General features: G+C 35.1%; 1 protein-coding gene across 1 annotated transcript; it reads left to right on the top strand.

Moving 5' to 3' along the window:
* The first annotated feature begins 378 nt into the window (after nt 1-378).
* On the top strand, nt 379-23,550 carry RNF212 (ring finger protein 212). Its single transcript, XM_010287502.1, has 12 exons — nt 379-490; nt 2,085-2,146; nt 6,234-6,308; nt 9,149-9,205; nt 12,337-12,395; nt 14,553-14,617; nt 14,710-14,779; nt 15,654-15,699; nt 17,066-17,129; nt 20,228-20,300; nt 21,097-21,293; nt 23,513-23,550. The coding sequence occupies exons 1-12, from the start codon at nt 379-381 to the stop codon at nt 23,548-23,550; spliced, it is 918 nt and encodes a 305-aa protein (XP_010285804.1).
* Nucleotides 23,551-25,534: the final 1,984 nt, after the last annotated feature.

Genomic DNA, 25,534 nt, shown 5'->3' on the forward strand with positions numbered 1-25,534 from the left:
CCCGTTTTCCACACCCCTGCTGCCCCGGTGGCAGCCCCTGCTGCGTGGCCGCCTCTGTGAGGAGGACAGGGCTTGTGGTGAAGCACCTACCTGGGGGAAATGTCTCAGAGAGGATCCTCTGTGTGGGCACCCTCTCCAGTTTGGTAGTGAGAGGCCAGAAAAACCCCATTTTTGGGGGGTGAGGGTCAAACTCTGCTGCACTCAGGCCCTCCAGGTGCGGGAGGGGTGCTGGCAGCCTCACCTCAGGGCCCGGCGCTGCCTCAGGCCGGAGGAACATGGTGGACGGAGGCCTGTAGGCCTCACCCCGGCAGCAGCAAGGAGGGTCGGCATCTGCCTCAGCTGCCTGCTCCCTGCTGGGCCCTCCTGCCCCTCCGCCCCATGGCCACCCCAGTCTTTTGCAACATCTGCTTCTGTGAGCCTCGCAAGCCCAGCCCGCGTTTCAGCCTCACCAGCTGTGGCCATGTTATCTGTGAGATCTGCCTCCAGAAAGGTAATGGCTGCTGCAGGCATGGGTGGCTCAGCCCTCTGTTTCAGCGGGTCAGGCAGTGCCAGCGTGCACACATTTACGTTAACTGTCAGCATTTCTGACTCACTGTGGAAAAAAGAAAGGCTTGAGCATTTCTTTTAGTCAGCTTAATGTTATTGATAAACCTCTTCAATTCTTGCTATTGATTTTCTTTAAATAGTAAAAAACAACCTGTGTCTGCTGCCAGATGAATCTGGCTGGAGCAATGTTACTTTGAGAACAAGCATTAGACACCAAAAACTGGAGGCTTTAATAATGAGTCTGGATGCTTATGATCCATGATTGCATTACAAAAAACGTAAGATGGCAGCCTGCTCTTCTAATTTTCATTTTGATCATGCGCGTTCATTAGTGAAAGAGCAATTTGCAAAACATAGGATTTGTTTAGGGCAGATTTTGCTAATAGTCTTAAGACATTTTAAATTTCAGTGTTGTCACGAAATGGTAGAAAACTTTCAGCAGCATTATTTGAAGCTCTTGTGTGTTGTATGCACTTCCTAAGTCATATTCTGGGACTCCTGTGATATGCTTAGGTGAAGATCTGTGGAAAAGACAGCAAAATAAGGAAGTTGCTTTTCAAAAGGTAAAAATAGCAGGCAAATGTTTTTCTCTTTGAGGTCACGCTAAATGCCCTGTTTTTTGTAAGGACACACAGAATAAACGATTGATCTGTATTTTAGAATTAAAAACTTCTGACTAAAAGTTTTCACAGGGTTGCTCTTGAGGAGAGAGGATCACAAAATGTAGCTTCTAAATACAACTTGCAGGCTCCTAGAACCTGTACAACAGCTTTCCTTTCTGCTGTTAATACTGTTTGGCAGAAAAAAACCCTGAGTCTTCATATATTTCTTTTCTGTGAATTCATTAATAATGTTATTAATACTAAGTTTAAAATGTATTTACTCTTTGAAGATTTTTATAAATATTGACCCTTAGAATCCTTAGAAAGGAAACACTTAGTAAAATTATCAGTTATAAATATTGTAGTCATATGCATTTACTAGAAATATTTGCTAATATGATTGCAAATAATCAAAGAGACATTTTAAAAAATTATAAAGTTTTAAAAAGTGTCGTGATGAATTTTTTACTGGAAAAATTCACAAGGTAAAATTATTAATTCTTTGAAGTCAAGGTTTCATTTATTTTATTGAGAGAGCCAGACTAGGCCCCAGTCTAAAAAGTCATATGTCTGGTTGACTCTAACTCATTAGTGTACTTAAGCATACGTTTAATTAAACCAGACAAGTAGTCCTATTTAAATCAATGGAAATAAAAGTCACCTGCATTCAGTGACACTAATGATATTCATAAAATCATTTACATGAATGTTTATTTACAGGAGTAAGACCTGATGATATTCACACAGGTTTTCCCTGTGCAACTGTGTGTAATGGTTATAGAATCAAATCTTTATTCGTGTTTATTTGCATTTTTATATAATCTTCAGATTCCTTCCATAAGGTCCAAACAAAGGTTTAGGCATCAATTTTTATTAAAAATGTATTCATTATCTATTGAGTTTGATGTATATTTTAAATATGTCTTTACCTTACAGGCAAAAAAGATGAATGTTTGATCTGTAAAACTCCTTGTCGTACATTATTCCTTTCAAAACAGGTAAATGAAGCTTTAGTATTGTTTTATTACATTGATCTGTAGTTTGCTTAACAGCTAAATTATTTGCATTACAAAATACTTCCCTTTTGTTTGCCAACTGTGACATGAATATTTACTGATGGTAGGTTGGTAAACTTAGATACTTCTGCAACATGCAGCTTTTAGTTTTATGGATTTCTTCAAATAAAAGCCTTTGGAGACTCTCTAAGTTTTCAGATCCTGCTGGACTGTAAACCACTCCAACCTTATCAAGAAATGTGACTGGCTACTGTGTAATATCAGTGACTACTTTCAAAACGCAGAAAAATGTTTATTGACATTGGCTTTTGTACATCAGAGAAAGTGGACTGTAATGAATTATTTCAGGTAATGGACTGAATCGAAAATCTGCATGGCAGCACATCAATGTTTTCAAGTGTATTGGTTTTATTTCCCTGTTTTCTCTTAAACTTAACTATTTTCCTCATGGCCATGTAATTAAGAGAGAATTTGAAATATTGTTGGGAATTCTTATTCACTAGAGAATGAATAGCTTTTAATTCCCTTTCTTTAGAAATCATTAGAAAGATTTAATTTTCCCATTTCTCCCAGGAACCATCTTCTCCTTAGCTGATTTCATAAATGGGTTGTGAAAACATTTATATTTTCCTAGACTGATGCCTACCTAAAAGACAAGCCTGCCTTACAATGATAGAAGAAAAATGCTAAGAGCATTCAATACAGCTAACACATGAAGTCCTACAAGGGTATAAGGCAATCACACATATGAAACAGAGGACAGTTGGGGACTAATCCTGAAGCAGTGACCTTGAAGAAGGGCATGGTTTCTCTACATATGTTTAAAACTGAGCTGATGTATATCTGAATACAGAAATCTCTACCTTTACATACTGTATATATATATATACTGTATATAAAAAAGTAAAAAACTATGACACTATATTTCATATTTGTAAACATAGAGTCTTGCAGAACTGAAACAGGGTGAAGAAGACAATGCTACCAAAAATAAAAAATTACAGCAAAAAACCAGAAAGCAAACATAATATGAAGGGACAATGCACACAGTAATCAAATAAAATAAAATAAAAAAAAAAACCAAAAAGCCCCTCATAAAACTTCATAAAGGAGGTATTTTAATAAGCTTTCAATATCAGCCTACTGAATTGGCTGCAATTTTCGTTGCTAATTTCAGTCACAGAATAATTTAAGTTGTCAAGGACCTCTGGAGGTTATCTTGTCCAACACCTTGCCCAAAACAAAGGTAATTTTGAAGTTAGATCAGTCTTAAATTGCAGCATTTAAACAGAACTCGATAATTTGCTTCAAAAATACTGAAGGGATTTAAAAATGTGAGGACTGGGATACTAACAAAAATATTAGATGTTTCATTAGAACCTGCCACTGCTCTGGAGGACTGGAAGGAAGCAAATTACCATATTCTTTAAAAAAGCTATTAATGATGATTGCTTAGCCTTGATTAAGAACAGATAAAATGATTGGAATGATAATTAAAGTTGCATATAAAAAAATCATGGCTCTATAATTCAGGAACCTGAGTGGAAATATACGTGGTAATCTTTAAGAGCTTGATGCTATGGAAGAATTCCCAATGAGTAGGAGGTCCTATAAAAGTGTTAAAACTCCTCATTAAATTTTATATTGGGGCAATCAACATCTACACCTTAAATATTCTCACCTTTAAAGTAATGCATGCTTGTCACCTTTATATCTTCCTTCTATGTTTCACAATCCCCACTTGTTTTTCCCAGAGGATGTTTAAGTGTTATGATAAATCAGAATCTCGCTGTTCATTATTTCAGAATATCCTGTTAACATCTGCTACTCCTCCGTGCAACAGATAAAATATAAAGTGTTCTCCAAACCTTTATTTTAAAGAGTTTTCAAATCAGCAATGAAGCTGGTTGGTTTTTATTTTTCCCAGATCTGATAGGTTCTTAAAGCAAGGACATTGCTTTGTTAGGACCCTAAATAGGTTTCTAGGGCTTGCCTCCTATGAATACATTTTAAAGATTTCAAATTTATTTTTATGAATGCATTAATTTTTCTAGATGAAATTTTATTGTCTTGTTAGTATTTTTTTTACTTAAATACCATAGATAGGTTAGACTGTGCTGTCTATCTGCTTTTCTCCTCCTCAGTCTGCTGATTCACCCTGTTGAAATTTTTGAATGCTTTGGTTAATGTCAACCAAATTCAAAAGAGCAGAGGAAGTTTAAAATGCAATTAATTTCCTCCTGTGAGTTCCATAAAAAATGGTAGCTAGGGAAAGCAAGGAAAAGCAGTTTAGTTCCCCTGGTGAGAGTAGTGCAAGTACAGCTCATCAATAACCAAAAGTGCATTTGGCAGCCACATGCACGGTTCTACAGTACCCAAACAGTGCATGCCATGTTTGATCAGATGAATTGCTATACAGGACATTGAGGTATCTGATGTCAGAATATGGGGAACAAAACATATAAATCTGTTGCAAATCCAGGTTGTTAATCTAGCTCCTCATGTAATTATTTTTCATACATATGAGATTCAATTCCCTCTTATTATTAAAAATATATAATATAAGCACACATTGAAAATAGGTTTGGCAAATGCAGCTGTTATATAATTTTGGATATTTGACTTTATACTAATGTTATACTATTTTTGGATTAGATAAAAATATTGTCTCTCTAGATGTTTGTGCATTTCCAAATGGAACAAAGCTTAATTCTTTTTTATTTCAATGTAATATTTTTAATTTAAGTAATAGCATTTATCTTTCTTTTTTCTTAGTAGCCTAGAAAACTGTTGCTTCATTCAGAGATGTTCTATTTCTTATTTCTTTGACCTTTCTTTAATTTTCTAATTTCTAAAACTTTTTGAGATCCTTTAGTGCTTCTGATATTAATTTACATTTTGCCTGCAACAGTTTCAGTTCGTGTTGGATTTTGAATGGTGGCTCCATACATGAAGGATGCCTTTTTTTTGGGACAATCTTCTTTTTATAATCTAAATATATTAGGATTGTTTTTGCTTTTTAATTCAACTTTTGGCTAGTCATAAACCTTCCTTCTATTACACAATCAGAATATATAAAAGAGAATTGTACAGTTTACAGGTAGATGAGTGGGGTTTTTTGCTAGATTCCTCATTTTTCAAAGCTGTTTACTCTTACAGTAGAAGATGACTGAAATGTGACCACTGTTAGTTCTTACTAATATAACTATCTTAGTACTATAACCAGTGTAACTATTTTGAGGTTGTATTTTGTTTGTTTTTCTTATGAATAAATTAGGAATACCTGTATGCTGGATTAAAGCAACACTTAACTAAGTTTTCTACATTGCTCTGTATATTTGGATAGATGTCCAAATGTCACTATCATTCTGAAATTCATTTTATGTTTTGTAGCATTTATTTCTCACTATAAATAATAAAATTTATTCATGAATTACAATGCTAGCTTAGGTACAGGGTAGTTACTCAGCATTTTCTAAAAACACAGATGGCCATTTGTGAAGCCACATCATGATCTCTGATTAAAAGTTTCAGCCATAAAATACTTGAAAAATTCATCTATCACTTTAGAGCTTTTTTCTTATGCTAGGATAGCATTCTGCTGCCCAACAGGCAGGAGAGATAAAGAGAACCCAGTCAGGTTTGGAACCAATCTGAAAAAGGACTTTGAAACAAAACTGGTTGTAAGATGCATCCATGTGGCTGGGGATGGTGAGAACCAAAAAGCCCAGAAAGACTGCCAGAAACCTGGCTGTTGGTCTGAAGGCAATGCCTCTGCCAGGGGACCACAACATCTTCCTTGAATGTCGTCTGGAAATTGTCGTCTTACTTACAAAAATATATATGTGTGTAATATAGTTAAACAAAAGCACAAAGCCTTCCATGATGGTTAATAAGGACATTAAAGAAAACTGGGCTTTTTTTTCAATTTCTGTATCATCCTACTCTTGATCTGTCCAGTTTTTATTTGTATACATAAATCAATTTAAGGAACACTTCACAAAATGCTTTATTTAATATAGCTTGAAAATAAAAATGCTAACATTGGTATACTTTCTTTTCTTGGTAGACAAATCCTGATATTCAATCACTGTTCATGGGAATAGATACCTTATGCAAGAAATATTCAAAAGAAGTAACACAGGTGAATCTGCCTTATAACTTTTTAACTCTGTAAAATAATCAGCAGCTTCTACTGATTTTTATATAAATGGGAAAGGTATATGAGTGAATGCTTGAAAATGAATGTATGCCCATTACCATCTTTACATCCTTAACTCCACAGTTTCAAAGTTCTTAAGAAAACATAAATTATTCATCACAGTCTCTGCTTATGTTTTCAAACTCTCTCTGAGGACCTCTAGTCTGGTTATTTTAATGATGTGAAATCACTTTCAATGCCATGCAATGAAAAATTAGATCTGCCAGAACCTTAAACATGCCCAGATAGTGTGGCCTAATTATAGCAATAAAAAGTTACACAGTGAAAACCTGAGCTGGCTAAAGCCCTGAGCCGAATGTGTGTGCGCTCTTTCTTTTTTTTTTTTTTTAATCAAAGCAAGTAAGTTAACAAAATTCCTCATCTCAAAGACTAGGCTTTATTAAAAATAAAAACAATCTAATTCCTAAAAAGCAAAAAATGCCCAAACAGATCTGTATTTTTCAGACAGATGCAATAGAAGTTTTCAAGGTAAATTTCCTCCCTGCCTTCTGTAAACTCGAGGCAGGATGCCTTCCTTCAGGCTTAGTTTCCAGGCCAGAACTTTAGTAGCTGTCTGGGTTAAACAAATACATACAAACGCCCGTTGCCTCCTCATTTTCTGCATCTCTTCAGCTTGCCTTTGGGACCTGTCCCTGTCTCTCTTACTGAGCATTTCAGTGGCAGTTTCAACCACTCTAGGTTGAACTGTAGCAGTACATCCTCCCTGAACCCACCTGCAACCTTCATTGTGTATTCTCATCTCCCTTGGGCTGGTACTTGTCTGGGCTTCTGGTGAGCTTGCTGATCCAGCAGAAAAGTAACCCAGGGAAAATCACCTGCTTTCTTTAATGGTGATTATGGATTCACATTTTCTCTACTCTAAGCTTCACAAACTTCTCCAAAGTTGAACATGGTCCCTTTCCTCAGCACTCCTCCTCCTAAGATACATAGGTGACACAAGGTAAACAAGAAGCCTTCCTCTGTCCTATACACACATTTTAACAGCATATATGATGATCAGCAGTTATTCTGTAACAAATCCAGTAAGCCATACCACCACATTGTATTCACCACAAGTGAATACAAACTTCTGTAGTATGTCAAAGAAAGGAAAAAGTGGACATGATCTCAAAAGACTAAGGTGGATTTTCTGTAGCCTGAGATAACCTATGGGAAACACTGAAGTGTAATTAAGTCATTAAGGTATGTTCAGAACTTCTACCAGCATCAAAAGACGTAAAAGAAGCTTGTGCTCTATTAGGGCAAATGTTTATCTCATCTGATATCCTGCCACACTGTTGTGGAAAGCACATGAGAGCATGGCTGGCATGTAGTGTACATCCTCAGAAGAGCTTCCTAGCTTTCAACAGTTTGTGGCACAGGAATTTCTCAATGTGGGGTTGGTGCCTTTGCATTCAAAATCTTTCGGTCGATATTTTTCCCCATGTAACGGCCAAGTTGTTTTCTGAATATTTAGCATCTATCACATACTATGGAAGGGAGGTCCACAGGTTATACACTGTGTGATGATGATTTCCTTTTTCAGGTTTTAACCTGCTACCTGCTAGTTTCATTTGATACTCTTGAATCTGATTCTAGAGGAAAAAGTAACCATCCCATGCACTCAATCTGTGCTAATCATTACACTGTTAACGCATCCCTTCTTCAACTGTCTTTTTTTCAGCCATGAAGACTTATATTCTATGTGGCCATTCTTTTACTGAAGCTCTTACATACCTCTGATTAATCTGAACTATTTCCAGACCTACTATATCCTTTCTGAGATGTTAAGCAATTTCAGGATAGAGTAACATACAGTTTTTAAGGTGGAATAATGGTGTTCCATGTTCTATTCCTTTTTTAACCACTTCTAAGATCTGATATGCATTTTTTGACTGGTACTGAGCACTGAATTGATATTTTCACAGATTTCTCCTTCATAGACCTAAGACTTCATTTCTGAGCAGTGGGAGGCAGCTCAGAGCCATTACTTGCTGATCGGCTGTTTCTTCCACCAGTTCTTCTGAAGACATTTCTGATCCTTTGTTGAATATCCAGTGGGAATCTCCCAGGCTCTTCTACAGTGAATAAAAAGTAACCATTTCAATCAGATACTCCTCTACAGGTTTATCTTCTTAGAGTGTTTCTTTTCAGTTGTCTCTATCCTTACACATTTTCTGGCACTTTTCTTACACGTGAGAGTAAGATTTGTTAGTAACATATTGCCTATTGCAATTTATTCCTCAGGCTCTTGTCTTGCCTACATTGTATGTTTTAGCTTTTAACCTGTCATGGTTTATGATCCTCATTTGGACACAAGAAGTGCTTACAAACCACGAGAGAGTATGTCTAACAATTATTTTTTAATTAACAGGGTATTTTTACAAGGCAAGTTATGATTGCCAGTAAGACATATTAATTTTTATGTTGCCATTAATTTTGTGTGTTTGCTTAGCACTAATAAATAAGAAACACCACAACTAAACTTCTTTCCAATGTCTTTACCTTGATATTGAACATAGTGTTAAAATATAAATTCAGTGAAATAAATCTGCCAACTCTTGGGTAGGTCATACTAGATCAAATAAACTTTATAAGACTTTCTTTATCAGTGATAATAACTTAGAATATTTTTTTGGAGAGGATTTAAAGAAGATATGTTAAATACTTATTAAAAAATCTAAAAATTTGAACACTGTGAAGTAGTTCTACTCCATCACATTTTTGCTGAGGTTATGTAAATATAATTAGGTGAATCTTGATATAATTGTATTTATTTTTAGATTTCAGAATTTCAAGAAAAACATCGTAAACATTTATTAGCATACCACAGACAAAAGGTAACTCTGTTTGTGATTTTCTTATTTTTGTTTCTTATGTTTGCCTTGTTATTTTGGTTCATTTTTAGAAAACATATTCACCTTTTATTGGAATACTTAGAATAATTTATCAGGATTGCCTCATTTCTGTCATTATATCTGATATTATGTCAGATATTGCCTCATTTCTGTTATTATAGCAGATATATTATATCTGTTTTTAATTGTTTAAAAACTGTGAGGACTTTATTAGTTATGGTTACTATTATTTAACAAAACAGATTTCAGTTGTGGGGTGACTGAGATTAAATGGAGAGTCAAAGGACTGGGAGAGAACAAACCAATTCATTGTGTGGAGGAGAAAGTGGAAGAGGTAGGGACAGACTCAGATGATAAGCCTGGGGGAAAAGACAAGGACTGACAAACTAAAGGAGAAGCTAGAGCAATGGGGAAAAAGATTAAGGGCTAGTACTCTGAATTAGGGATAGCTCAATGGCACGAGAAATAGAGTTCATTATTCTGTGGGGAACAGGTACTGAATTTGGACTATGCCTCTTCTTCTGTAGGTTAGAAAGAAAATTTCTTTTTAATTTCTCAGCCACTTCTAATTATTTGATAAAATATTTGGCTGTTTCATTCATTTCTAAGGACATGGACAGGTATATTACTTAAAGCTACTTGGCAATACTGGTGAATCACTGATCAGTAGGTGCCCTATGTATGAAATGACAGAGGCAAACTCCTATCAGTGGCCAATTGACTATTTTGTGTGTGAGGAGGGCATCTGTTATGGTTCTCATGGATAGAACAGCTTGGAAACATAAGTGCTTTGTGGCCCATTCTCCCCTGTTTTCCATGAATGCGTTTTGGGATCAGTCCTAGTGTACTGTGGAGTGGGTAGGTCTTTCAAGGTCCTGTCCTTCTGCTTTCAAAGGCAGGCCGTGGAGGAATCCTGATTTTATGCCCCCTTCTATTGTACTGACTCCAGATGATAAAACTGAAACCTGTAGGGAACGTAAAATAAAGCTGTTACTAGAATGTTGCATAAATAGCAATGTTATCTCCAAAGAATCTGTGCAAAGTTTGGTATTTTTTGATGGTAAGTTTCTAAGCTATTTACTGTTGAGATATTAATTTAACAGTGGTTGTAAAGTACTCAGGGACACTCCTTGACCTAAGGAAGGTGTTTAGGTGGCAGTACAGGAAAAGCTGAAAATATAGTTAGTTGCTATTTCAATGGCATATAGCTTTGGGCCTTTTTGTTGTTGTTTTGTCCATTCTATGTATTTGTAAGTATTTTAAAACTGCTTGCATCGGATCAGGGTCAGAAGAGGCTGGTTGTCTTAAACACCCTATGTGCAGCTATGGCTAGCACTAGCAATGCTGTTTCGGTGGAGAAATGGTTTGACAGTGAGGCTGAGGTGACCAGGGAAGAGTTTCCCTGTGCAATGGGACCCAACTCCTTCCTACAACTTTCAGTTAGCAACGGTCCCTCTTTCAGAGCTACTTGGGAGGGAGTCTGAAGGAGCTGGGGAAGGCTAGATCACAGCTGGCAGAGGCACACAGGATGGGAGAGTCGGTGTAGATGCTCACACTCAGAGTTATAATCTCCATCTGAGTCTTCCTGCCACTGGCTTTGAGATGAATGTGAGTGGGAAAAGGATGGAGCAAGAATGTTTTACAGTATAAACAATTTGACAAATGGCAATGACCCCCAGGGAGGTGAGGAAGCACAAATCTACCTTTGACACAGGTGCTTCTTCTTGCCACTCTCCATTCTGCAGGTCTTGGCCTTTAGGAAAGGCAGAATACTGCATAAGAAAATTCAGAACCAGATTCTCATGCTTGGCTATCTTGTTTGTGGTCCCCTTCCTTATTTCTAGTCTGTCATCCTTGTCACTGTCAACCAACAACTCTCATGACCTTGATGAAAGCTTCTTTGTGACTGTTTCTGTGAGTTGTACAGTTACTGGGGTGCAGATGATGGCATGTGGTGTGGGCACTTGATATCCATATTCCTGGCAAGTCTAGACCCCGTGTTGTCCTAGGATCCAAAATATTGAAATCCAAATAGTTACTCATCTTCTTTAAGGCATTTTGACTTTAAAATGATCAAGTTCTACAGAGTGACAGGGTAAAGTGCATTGTTCCTGACATCTCTACTGGTGACTTTCTTAATCAAATCTTGCTCTCATTAGGAAAAAGAAAAAAGAAGAATACAAAAAATCAGATCTTATGTAAATTATATTTCGTCTTTAATCTCTTTTGCAGAGTTTCACATCTGCAAAAAGATCATAATATCTCCCATAAACAATATGACTTTATAAAGGTATATCAGGTAATGTTATTAGAGAATTCAAATAATATTGAAAGGAGAAGCATGAAAAATTAACAAGAAAATTCATAATTTGTCTTAATATCAAAGTATGAATAATGTGAAGTAATGAAGGACTAAGGTCAGACAATGGAAATTAAGGATGAAAAGAAGATGCAGTATTGAGGCTATTGAGTAAATTTTTACATCCTCCATAAAATATAATGTATGATCATGTAATGAAAGACTGTAAAAAATACACATACTACGGAGCTGACCTGATGTTCTTCAATTTTGCAAGCTCATAACCTTCTTTAATGGAGATATTTTTGGTTCTGTCTATAACATAACAGAAAATATTCTTCACATTAGCTCGTTAAAAATAGACACTGCAAAGAACTGAATAAATTTTGAAATAAGAAATATGGTAACATCTTATTTGGTATTTTGTACAGTTATTGATATATTGTCCAGATAATTCCATATTAAATGCAACAGAATTTTTATATCAGATATGGAAATGAGGAAGAAAAATAAAAGTAAACTATTTTCAGCACTTTTCTTAATATTCATTTATCCAGTATTACCAGTACACTTCTTAACAGAAGGTGATCGAACTAAGTCTGTAACTGCCAAAAAGAACCGTATGTTTTTCAGAATGACTGTTTAATGGATCTATATAACATCTATAGTGTTGCCCCAATAAATCTGGATAGCAATGATATCTAGGATTATAACCAATAGAAAACAGAATTTCAACACTTTATAATACTAATTGTATGAAAATGAAGTTTTATATCACTCATAAATTTTGTTTAAATCTATGATTATCTCACAGACAGTAAAGTTGGAAGAATCTCTCAAGCAAGTAACACAACAAATGCATCAGATACAACGGTAAGAGGTTTAATGCAGCAAAAGTAAAAGAGAAATAGTCTTTGTAATCAGACAACAGTAAGTTTAAAGTTATGCTTTGTTTGCCTTTCTCATATATTGTGTTGTATGAATAGAAGAAACATATTTTTACAGAAATAAATGAATAGTGATTTCTGTCATCAGGGCCACTTTTTTCACATTAATCAAGTCTTTCAGGAAGGAATGCTTTTATTTTTAAATTCAAGTCAGTAGTTACTCTAAAAATCAATGTTCACCAATGTCTATTTTTTGTGACAAATTAATCATCATACAGATATTAATTTTTAAAATTTTTATTTGCATTTACATGAACAGGTTTGTGGTTTTTTCAATGGCCTTTGCAGCATCAGCCTGGAAAGTACTATGGTATCTTTCCTAGTATCTAACCCATTTGCAAAATACAAGAATTTTGTAACATGATTCTCATCTTCTCTGTTTCTAGTAAAATCAACTTCTTGACTCATCTTACGTTATTCTTTTTTCACAAATGCATCAAAGAGATAGCCAAGAAGTAGCTCATCATTATGCCCCTGCTCATTGATTGATACCTCAATCTTTTAATCTTATTTATTTCCGACTTAAAGCCAAAGTTCTCTTTCATTTCATTTGCATTTTGTGCTATTACTTTTCATTTAATTAAATTTTATTTTATTTTATTTAAAATTATTTTTTTGAAATGATCATATTTTTTAAATCATTTTGTAGTTCTCCTCGATATTAATATATCTTTATATATTCAGAACTTTCTCTCTTCAGATTTCACAACCTGCGGGCTGTCCTTGAGTCATTAGGGAATATATTAAACAGGATCAGCTGCAAGACTAAACTGAAGGGGTCACTACTAACAACATTTCTGCACTCTCTTCAGCCTTTTTTGTTGTTGTTTCCCTTTTAATGTCATTTATGTTATACTTACCTGAATTAATTGCCCTTATCTCTGCTTTAAAGTCCATGTGGTTTGCACAGCACTGTAATGTTTAAATAGAATTAATGCAGAAAACTGTACTAAATTACTATTGTTTAAAAAATCTGTTTACCAGAACATAAAGCAAAACAATAGATATCAGATTGACTTACTGTGATCCACCTATGGTGAAATGGTGAAATTATTACATTTTCCATATAACATTTGTTTCCATGTCCTATTTTACCCTTCTTATTTTCTAAGATTTCAAAAACTACTGTGAAAAAAACCTAACAAGCTTGGTCTGCTTTTCCCTTTTAGTGAATATGGATATTAAAAGTACTTGGTGTACAGTTAGAATGTACTTCTCCCTATAGATCCATCGTCTTGAGAGAAGCCCTTCATGAATGTCACTTTATGAATATCAGTGATCAAGGATGCTGAAATCTCCTTAATAAGCCAGCTCATGAAGGCAGCAATTTAATTGCAATACGTTGTTGATCTTATTTCCTTTTCTGTGTTTTTTCAGTATAGACTTTCTTTTGACTCTGACGTACACATAATACTGTATTATGCTCTATTATGCTGCTTGGTATAATAACTGAAAGAAAAACAGTATAAAGGAAACTAGGTATGTGGTAGATTATCATAGTTCATATATTTGTATCCACTGCCTACTTTTCCTTGTCTGCATCTCAAATAAATAACATCTTCGTTATACCAAATACAGAGTTCTTACTGAATTTCAGATTTTTCAGAGTTCTACCAAGAAAGTGTGACCTAGGGCTTCTCCTTGCATGCCTGGTAGACATATTCCTCCTGTTTATGGTTATTGGCAAAGGTATCACTTTTGCACAGCTGTTGGTGGATAGCATAAATATAACAACATTTCTTTTGATAACTATAGTTTGGGAAATGTATACATTGAAATGAAGATTTTTGTCTCAGCTGTAGTTAATAGTTGTATTTTAACATCTGTTGTTCCATAAAGTACTTTGCCATAATGTTATCCTAAATTGATATTGTCGGGCATATAATGACTGATACAGACATTAAGATATAGAGAAGTAGCTTATCAGATAGGTTGTTATTTTGCTTCATGGCAAAATGATGTCCTGTTAAAACCATGTATTGATGGATAAAATGCTTTGATTTTATGTTTTATTGACCAACTAGACAAACTAACTAAACCAGTTTTCAATTTATATCTGTTGTTTCTTCTTTTTCCCCTTTAGTATGAAACCTCCTGAACAAACTACACAACTACCATTTTCCAGTACAAGTAGAAATCCACTTTCCAGTAAGAAGTGTTGGTTTAATATACTAACTATGGAATACATATCACTGGATGATGTAGCTATGTTCTAATATTAAATTTATTAATGACTTTAGTTCCTTCAAGAAAACAGAATGGCTATTCTTCATGTTCACTTCATCATAGTCATCCTTCCACTTCTGAAATGTAGGTACAAATCTGTTAATTTTCAATGAAAATCTTAACAATGACAATACTTATATTTTATACAGAAAGTCATGTGAGTTTGAGTGAGTTTACGATAAGTGTATTTTCTGATTTTGTGCTTTGCTTCTGCAAATTGCGTAAGTATGAAAGGAGAGGGTCTTATCTAGCCAAGTGTACATAATAACTACTTGTATAGATTGCCTTTGTATACACTGCAAAAAACTTTAAGGCATGATGCATCTTATACTAAAGACTTTCTGGATGGATGGATGGATGGATGGATGGATACATACATACATACATACATACATAGACTGGTGAGGAACTCTTCCCATTGACTCTAGGGAAAATCTAAATGACTTGTATAGACACTTACATGTACATTGTAATTGGCTAAAGTTAGATGGGATGAACTCCAGTAATTTAAAATAAAATTTAAATTTTAAAATAATTTAAAAATAAATTTTAAATAAATCGAACATACAGCTTGCTCAAGCTAAAAGATTTCTATATCTGTGACCGTGACTTCATTTTTATAAAAAATGAAGTTTCAGAATGCCCTTTCTGTGGAAACAAGCAAAAAAAAAAATCTCTGCATATTTATTCTAACTTAAATACAAGAATAAGAATGCTAATCATAAAAAACCTTTTTCTGTAAATGTCTAAACCAAAGCTCAGAATCAATTAATAGATTTTTCTTACTTCTAGTGGGTTTTGGAATGAGTCCTAAATACTCATATATGTTATGCATTATGTATTATACATTTTCCATTGTTAGTCAAATTTAACATGAGAATATGATGTAATTTTAGTCATTATAATGAATGTGTTATTATTATTACAATGTCATACTTATTTTGACCTTTGTTTTAAGAACGGAGTCAATGGAGATTGATCCTGTACCTTCACCAATGAGGAAAGTAAGTGGGGTTTTTTGTATATATGTTTTTATATATATATATGTATATATGTATATACACATATATGCTTTTGATTTCTCCTACTCTGTTAATTCTGCAGAAAATAGGATTCCCTCTGCCATTTAAAACAATTCTTATGTACATGCTGGTTTCAGCTATGCTTGGTGCTTAGTAGAAGTCAGATGCACCCCAAATAGGAACCAAAAGGAAATAAATCACAACATTGATTTCTGGAATGATATTCTCCACATGCCATATACAGGCTTTTAAACTTCTGTTGCTAAATTAAATGGCAAGTTCTTGAAATCTCAGTATGTTTGTATGATAAAAATGTTGTAACTCTTTCCAAAATAAATGTTGCTAATGTGTGAAACTGAGAGTTGCAATTAAATTTAAGTTCTAATATATTAAGGAATGGAAATATATGTAAGATTTCGACCTTCACCAGACCACACGTAGATGTCTGCAGTGCAGACCTATGCTAACATCTCAGGGTTTCCTTATAACCTATGGATTGTTTATATCCATAGATAGACCTATATCCATAGGTATAAAATATGGATTAGTATGTGTGATTTATCTCATTTTAAAGGACACTTACTGGTTTCATTCCTGTTTCTCTTCCTTGACCATAAGGGGAATTTTGGGGGATCAGGCTGGATGTAAATGTTGTCACTGCAGATGTCTGAAGTTACAAGAGGTGAATTGCTTGGCGCTCTTAACTTTGTATCACTGATTTTCAAAGCATTCCTGAAATTTCCTTTATGATGGATAAAAGGTTTTTTTAAGCCACATGATCTTGCTTCTGTCTATGCTCAGGGGCATCAACATGTGTATAGTATCTTCACATGCTAAGAAAAAGTCAATTGTGTAGAAGTCAATTGTGTAGAAGTCAATTGTGTAGAAGTGTAGAAGTCAATTGTCTGAAAGCAGCGCTAGAAACTAGTATTTGAGTAGTGAATGGCAAGCTTTGAATGACATCTCTTAGATGAGAATGAAGGCAGGAGCTTTTCACTGTATTAGTATTCTGATTAGGAGAGGTAATATCCAGGAACAGATGCCAGCTTAAGAATGGAATCTCACCACAGAAAATTATGTGTTTGATATTTTTCTTATCTGAATGTGACAGAGAGGACTTCTTTGAATAAAACTAAAATACATGTACTTCCACGCCACCCCTTAGATCTCTAAAATTAGTAACTTAATTCTGTGGTTTTGCATTTTAGCGCTATGAACAAAACTGGCAGCAGAGACCATCAGAAATCTGCAGGCTTTATAGACCTCAAAAATGTAACACTGTTGCTTACAATACGATAATAATGAACATACTTATTATATTGTAATTAATACCTTGCCATTCATTTAGCCTGAAACACCAACCGGTCCAACAAGATTATCATTAATAAATCCACCGCAAGATGGACGTATGGGTGAGTAAAAATAAAATTTGTAGCTGGATAACATTTGTATTACGTTAAGAGGATTAATACTTTAAAATCCATACATTAGCAATTTACTGAGCAAACTTGTATTGTTTTGAGGTATAAGGAACTTATAACAGAATCATAGAATGATAGAATCATAGAAAGGTTTGGGTTGGAAGGGACCTTAAAGATCAGATAGTTCCAACGCCCCTGCCATGGGCAGGGACATCTTCCACTAGATCAGGTTACTCAAAGCCCCATCCAGCCTGACCTTGATCACTTTCCAGGGATGGGACATCCACAACTTCTTTGAGTAACCTGTTCCTCTGTCTGATCACTCTCATAGTGAAGAATTTCTTTCTTATATCTAATATAAATTTACCCTCTTTCAGTTTAAAGCCACTGCCCCTTGTCTTATCACTACACGCCCTTGTAAAAAGTCTCTCTCCAGCTTTCTTGTAGGTCCCCTTCAGGTACTGGAAGGCTGCAATAAGGTATCCCTAGAGCCTTCTCTTCTCCAGGCTGAATAACCCCAACTCTCTCAGCCTGTCTTCATAGCAGACGTGCTCCAGCCCTTTGATCATCTTTGTGGACCTTCTCTGGACCTGCTCCAACAGGTCCATGTCCTTCTTATGTTGGAGGCCCCAGAGCTGAACACAGTACCCAGGTAGGGTCTCACCAGACCAGAGCAGAGGGGCAGAATCACCTCCCTCAACCTGCTGGTAATACTTCTTTTGATGTAGCCCTGGATATGGTTGGTTTTCTGGGCTGCAAGCACACATTGCCAGGTCACGTTGAGCTTCTCATCAATCAACACCCCCAAGTCCTTCTCCTTAGGGCTGCTCTCAATCTATTCTCCACCCAGACTGTATTTGTGCTTGGGATTACCCTGACCCATGTGCAGGATCTGGTCTTGTTGAACTTTAAGAGGTTTGCACAGACCCACCGCTCAAGCCTGTCAAGGTCCCTCTGGATGGCATCCCTTCCCTCCAGGGTGACAACCGCACCACACAGCTTGGTGTTGCTGGCAAACTTACTGAGGATGCACTCAATCCCACTGTCCATGTCATAGACAAAGATGTTAAACAACTGACCCTTGAGGAACCCCACTTGTCATTGGTCTCCACTTGGACATCAAGTCATTGGCTGCAACACTTTGGGTGTGACCATCCAGCCAATTCCGAATCCACCAAATGATCCAAGCGTCAAATCCATGTCTCTCCAATTTAGAGATACTTTGCACAAGTACAGATAGATTATGTCAGTCACTCTTCCCTTATCCATCAATGCTGCAACTCTGTCATAGAAGGCCACTAAATTTGTTGGGAGCAATTTGCCCTTAGTGAAACCATGTTGTCTGTCACCAATCACCTCCTTATATTCCATGTGCCTTAGCATAATTTCCAGGAGGATCTGCTCCATGATCTTGCTGGACATGTCATGTAGACATCAATCCAGCAGATGGGAAATGGTTAAAAATGAAGTATGAAATAAGGGTACTTATTTCTTATCTTCCTAGTACTGACCTACTCTGTTCTGTGAATAATTACTTGTAACCAAAATTATTTTTGCTGCACGTAGTCAGCAGTTGCTAAAAAAGTACTGTAATGATGTGTATGGTTGAACAGAACAGGTATACTTGCAATATATGTTGTTGACTCTCTATTAACCTTTGTAATTATATTTGTTTATAGTTACCAGAGATTAACATTGTCCATGATGTCATGCTAAAAATCACATGAGGAACAGGGGGGAAACTAAAAGGAAATTACAAAAGTATTTAGTAACAAAATCGAGATAATTAAGTTGACATCAAGAATTTCTTCAGAAAGAAGTACAGTACCTGCCTGCACTTCCTTTCATTCTTGGGCTATTGCAGAGCTTGGGTAACATTCTGATGTAAATAAGACATGAATAACAGCCTACTGAAATTAGCGCAGTCTCCTTGAGTACTGTTTCCCAGAGTTTCCCAGAATTCCTAATGCTCTGCAGGTCTACCATCCCCCTGTCCCTCCCATTCTTGGTTTTACATTCAGCATGTTTCTGTAACAATCCATTTTAAGGCAGTCATTCACCTGGCTTCAGCAGTTAATAGAATCCATCTCCAGCTACATAAGGAGCTTTTAGCACTCTTGTGTTTTTACATGGTGTAAACGTCCCAAAACAAAGACAAATGTAATTGCAATTGAATTGTAATGAAGGAGTAAAATTGCTTTTTCTATGTTATGTCTGATTTATATGTTCAAATCCTTCCTAAATGCATGCTTGCCTATAAATTTATGGATAACAAGGTAGCGAGAGTTGAGGTTAACTGTTTTTTTATGTGTCTAAATATAAATAGATATTTAATTAGATAGTAAAATTATATGTAGAGCAGTTATGTGTTTAGCACATTTCAGAATCAACCCATCAAGTATTGCAGTGGACAAAGCTGAATGAATCAAAGCTTACTTGCAGAGGTTGGGGCAAGTAAAAACAATTATTTAATGGTGCGCTAAAGAAAGCTTCCTTCTCAGAGATGGATGGGGCAAAAAAGAATAGCTGAACTGAAGCACCTCAGCAGAGCTATCTTGATAGTCTAATAATAGTCTAATAAAAGAAAAAAGGTGAAAGAACATATGTGTTTAACTTGAAAAAGATTTGCAGGAATGGCACAATATCATGTGTTCATGACAGCTAAGCTCTATGTAGGATTAATCGATTGAGACTAAAGACAATTTTCCACCTTTTCACCTTTACCCTCTATTGAAGTACTGCTGAGGACTTTTGATAGCTTTTACTTTTGCTGGATCTTCTTCCAGCAAGAGGTACTGGAAGACAACTCGTGTCTCAGCAAACGTCTTGTCTGTGCTAAATTGTAAAAACACATTATTAATTTTTAGGGTTATTTTAATCCTTTCTCAAGTGAATGGTGTCTTTATTTTTTCAGCCAATTCCTTATCTTTCATTGTCTATTGTAATTGTGCACCATTTTTATTTTTTGAATAAACCAATCATGTATTTGTCCCAAATAATGCAAGTACTAATCTTTGTTTCCAAAGTTTTCTTTTAAGTAAAAAGGGTAATTCATGTTGGTCCTGTTTTCAAAAACTCGATTCTTACAGGTAGTGTATCCTACAGAAGTTCTCAGTCATCTGGAATAATGTCAAGTCAAAATAGTAGAGCAGGATCTACAAGGTAATTAAATACATTTTCAAGATGTTACCATCTCCTATGAGAGACTGAAATTTTTCTTGCCTGGCCTGTATTAATCTGTATGTTTAAAGGTTATATTCTATATCTGAAGAAATGTTATTGTGCAGGCTAGCTATCACCTATATGAATCTCTTTGTTATTTTTGGGAGGTTTTCTTTTGAAATAATTTTCTTCAAAAATACGCAGATTATCTGAGTTCCTGTAGCTGTAGACATGTACAGCCATGGTACTTTTATACAAAGGGTAGTAATCACACAGTAAGAAAGTGCAACAATGTGTCTGCTTTATAATTCTTCTAAAAATTAGAGATTACAACACAATGTCTACACAAAAGCTATGCTCTGAATAACCTGAACATATTCACTCAGCGTGTAGCAGGTGTTTCAGGCTTTTCACCTAAATATTGAAAATGTCTCAAACTGTGAGAATTATTAACATAAAAAAAAAGCTTAAAATGGTTCCAGAAGAAGTAAACTCTTGTTCTTTATAATCATTAAGCCAAATACCTCTTCCTAACACAGATTTAAAATATACATAACAAAATATTTCTTTTTTCCCATCTCTGATTCTCATAGAATTTGTTTTGTCCTTCTGCTTTTAAAAATATGTAAAAATCCTCAAGAAGTAAAAAACCAAATATGTAGAACACAATAATTTATAGTATTTTCTATTAAAATTTTCTATTAAAATATTATTACTATGAATGTAAATGGTTTTGAAATCTCTAGTGTTATGAAAGTAGCCTCAAATCATATCCATTAATTCATTTCATTAACAGATCCACACCTATAATACTACCACATAGTGGATGTTCACTTACCTCATCATCTGGATCACAAAGTAGTAGAAGGGGGTCATGGGCTACTTCTGATTTCAGAATCCCTCAGGTGTATCCATTTACATCACCTTCCCCACAGTCATCTGTAACAAGACACCCAATCACCATCTCTGGACTTCTGCAAAGACAACATTTAGGCAAGTATATTTTATAAAATAACATTTATCACTTCTTGAAAAATTTTCAGCATAACATATGCTTATTTCTTATTTACTGGATAACAGTAAGTAAGAAATAAATTAGGCAACACAAAAATAATATTTCATAATTGGAAATAGACCGTCAACAAAATATGGAAAATGTTGATGTTTATGGTCAGTATTTTGCCTTAGTCTTCTGTGCAATAGAATATCAGCTGTGAAAATATGTTCTTGTTTCATCTCAGTATAATATTTTAACAGAGATTTAAATCTGATAACGTTCATAATGGTTTTCTAGAAAAAAATACCAGTTCTAAATAATGCAAAGCATACAATAATTTGGCAAAAACTAATCTTGCAACAAATCACAACAAATCTCAAGTAAGGAGTAGAGAAAAGAAAAACATGAGTGGAGGAAGTGCAGTGAACTCAGTGGGAGTCATAGCAAGACTGAGATAATCAACAGGAGTCCTTTAATAAAGCAGAATAGTTGAGCTGACACATGGGAAAGAAGGGAAAAAATGTCTATAATGAAAAGAATGAACGGGAGACAGCTCCTGTATGACGGAATAGTGTGTTGTAGAAAGTGGGTGACAGTTGACATCTCACTATGTCCAGCAGATAAAAAATGGACATAAAAGGAAACTGCGGTGTTCTGAGAGTAAGAAGTGAAGTATTAGTCATCTGGTTATTAGGGACCCGGGAATATTAATGGAAATGAACAAATGAATAAACTCATTCTGAAAATGATCAATGGATAGGCAATGAGCAGATGTTGAGACAGAAAAGGAAGGAAGATGTGCTAAGGAACTGAAAAAAAGGTGAGGATGTTAAAAGTGTTGGGAGTACAAAAGGAGCCTAGAATAGTGCATGGGACAGAACAAAGGCTATAGAGGAAGCAGGTTAAAGAATTTATGAAGAATGGAGGTAAGAAACGAGAAATTAGTATAAAAAAGGAAGCAGGATGGACCAAAGGAAAACAATGAGAGGACAATAAATGCTATTTTTCCTGTGAAGCAAGAAAAGTAGAAAAGGGAAGGTTTGGACCATTACAATAAACAGACCAAACAAAAAAGTAAAGAATAAGGGAATGATGGAAAGCAAATTTAAGAAAACAAAAGCATTTTCTAGTGTTTTATTTTTATGTTTTATAATATCATTATTTATTTAATTGTACTTCTCTGTCATATGCTCTGTATCTTCACAGTTTGGGAGGAAAGGCTGAGATGATAATTACGATCATTTGTTGCTGACCATTTTTCCCATATTCTGTATGATATTAATTTAATTTCTTAATTTCTGCCCCAAGCAGTTTTGAGTTCATGAAACTTCATTAAACCAAAATAAAGTTATTTTAAGAAATTCACTTGTACTGTACTCAAGTTATGTATGCTTATAGCTTGTGGAAGCTTACATCATAACTGTTCTTTTTGTGGAATTTCTGGACAGTGATATAACATGTGAAATAATCATAGAATCCCAGAAGAAAATTGTTCATATGTGCCCTTACTCCAGTTCTTTCATAGAATCACAGAATCCTAGAATAGTTTGGGTTGGAAGGGACCTTTAAAGGTCATCTAGACCAACCCCCTGCAGTGAGTAGGGACATCTTCAACTGGATCAGGTTGCTCAGAGCCCCGTCCAGCCTGACCTGGAATGTTTCCAGGGATGGGGCATCTACCACCTCTCCGGCCAACCTGTGCCAGGGAATCACCACCCTCATTGTGAAAAATTTTTTCCTTATGTTTACTTGAAATCTATGCTATCACAACAGGCCCTGCTAAAAAGTTTGTCCTGAATGCATCAATCTGATAGAATCTCGAAATAATGTCATAAAAATCAAAGTTAAAAAAAGTGCTGCTATGCTCAGCTTAAGTATTTGTTATCTTTGTGTTATATGTTTACAAGTTAATTACAGTTCATGTCCAGAACAATGCTTTGGGCATTCACTTGTGTAGCTGAAATTGGAATATGGCAAAAATGCTTTTATGGAAAGAGAAACCTAATTCTTTTATAGGAATACAAAGGAGCATATTTAGAGTCATAAAAAGAGCTATGCAAAAGTTCTCATAAAAATGTATGGGTTGTATGTTTATTTTTTGATAGTTTTTACTTTCTGTCATCCTTGAATGAGTTCCCAAAATAATTTACATGAATAAAGTTTTCCTTTAGTCTTACTAAATGTTTTTCTGTTTGTACTTGTATTCTTATTCTAGGGTCGACCAATTTTGGAGTACATTCAACAGAAAGATAAGCAAACAGCTGTGAATTGTTTTGGTCAATAAGCATCTGGAGAAGCTCTACACTGTCTTTGCATATCAAAGTATTTGTAATTTCTATAAATGTCAAATTGGCATAAAAAAGCTAACTATTCAGCATGAATAATGTATTCAAAACATCACTGATCTTGCTGATTAACACCTACAGTAGTTTTAAACAGGAGTACAAAACTCTCTTGCTGTTTTTAGAAATTTTGGCTTAAAATATATTGTATAAATAAACAGCCTTTATTAACTAAGTGTTAAGGAAAAACATGACTATATATTCAATGAGCATTTCTTGCTGTGAATGCATTGAGCTGCAACAGAACTCTATTTTTAAATGGTTGCACCTGTACAGTATTAGAGATGAGCCCCAGTCCTAAACAAAAAATCAATTTATGGATTGCTAATTCCAGGGTTCCAAATTTTGGTTCTTAATCAATAGATCACATTTTGTTTGCACTGTTGAAAGGGGTAAGGTTTGAGAGATATTACATCCTAGAAGGCTCTGCTGAGCTCATAATACAGTATATATTCCACACTCAACGAAGTTTACTGTTTGATTTAGTTAGCAGTGATTTCTTCCGAAAATGAAATGAAAGGGGGGCACTGGGATGAAGAGACAAAACACATTGGAGACTACTTTTACTTTCACACAGGAACAGCAACTGGAGACTCTGAATAAAGGTTGCCAGAATGCAACCTTTTTTTTTGAGAATAACTCTTAAATTGAAATTCCCATCATTACTATACGTGTCTTGGTATGACTGAGACATCAAATATGCACCTTTGTTTTCTTTTGGCCGTAACTTTACCTAGACTATTTTAAAACCAATAAAACTAAATGCCATTTTTTTTGAGATAAAGTCCCCTGAGTACGTGATAAATTTCTTTTGGGTTGAAATGTTTTGCTTAACCTAAAAGAAAAGTTAGAACAGAAAGGAGAGTATAAAGGAGGTTTTTTGTGATGCTGAGACATAGTGCTAATTCACCCAGAAAACAGAATAGTAAATGATTGTTCTTACCATCTCTGAATTTGATTTCATCATTCTTACATCATCTCCCTAGGTAGCTACTGTGATGAGTTTTAACTGGCAAGTTAAAAGTTGAATGAGAGTAAAATATATGGAGAAACACCTGTTTTGTGAATATCTCTGGAGCAGGGGTTTCCATAACAAATTTTAAGCTTCACATTTCCCTTATTTCTATGTAAAAATGCATTTACTTTTTAACATGGGAAAATTTGTGTGTTTTCTTCTCCCCAATATTCTTATAATTCCATTTTTAGATGGGATTTCTAAGTAAATTCCCTTTCAAGCAAACTTCCATTAGAAAGATTTATTTTTACAATACCACAGACATATACAGGTAAAGGAGTAACTTTTAAAAATTCCTACTCTCCTTTAGTTTCAGATGACTTAGAATAGCTTGAAAAATAAAGCTAGTAAAATATGATTGCCAGCTTCCACATTAATTGTGCCCCAATGGTTTTCTGTTTGTTTGGCTCACAAGACAGTATTCTTTCTAATTTCTATTTTATGACACTGCAGAGTCATCATCCAAGTCTGCAAAGTCATACTATAGATTGTATAATTGCTGGAAGTTGCATTCTACAACTGGTGAAATATCTGGGTTTTATTAGTTTTGTTTCTCCGTCCCACCCCCTCAATTACACAATTGTATATGAAGACAGAATTTGAGGTTGATAAAGCTGCAAAGTTGTATCTCTAAATAGGACTTGTCTGAAGATTCCCTGGAAGGTATCATATAGGAAGGAGTTATATACGCTGGTTCTACAGAACCAACAATAGTAAGAAATGTACTCTTTTATTCAAAGATAAGTTTTGCCAGAGTGCTGAATGATTTCTGTATTGCTGCTCACCACAGCGTTTCCACACAAGTTCTGTAACGATATTCACAGCTCCGGTAATCTTCACCAGTTCACCTTTTCACAGAATCACAGAATCACAGAACCAT

Source organism: Phaethon lepturus, unplaced genomic scaffold, assembly GCF_000687285.1.
Source record: "Phaethon lepturus isolate BGI_N335 unplaced genomic scaffold, ASM68728v1 scaffold10950, whole genome shotgun sequence".
In the NCBI taxonomy this organism is placed as follows: domain Eukaryota; kingdom Metazoa; phylum Chordata; class Aves; order Phaethontiformes; family Phaethontidae; genus Phaethon; species Phaethon lepturus.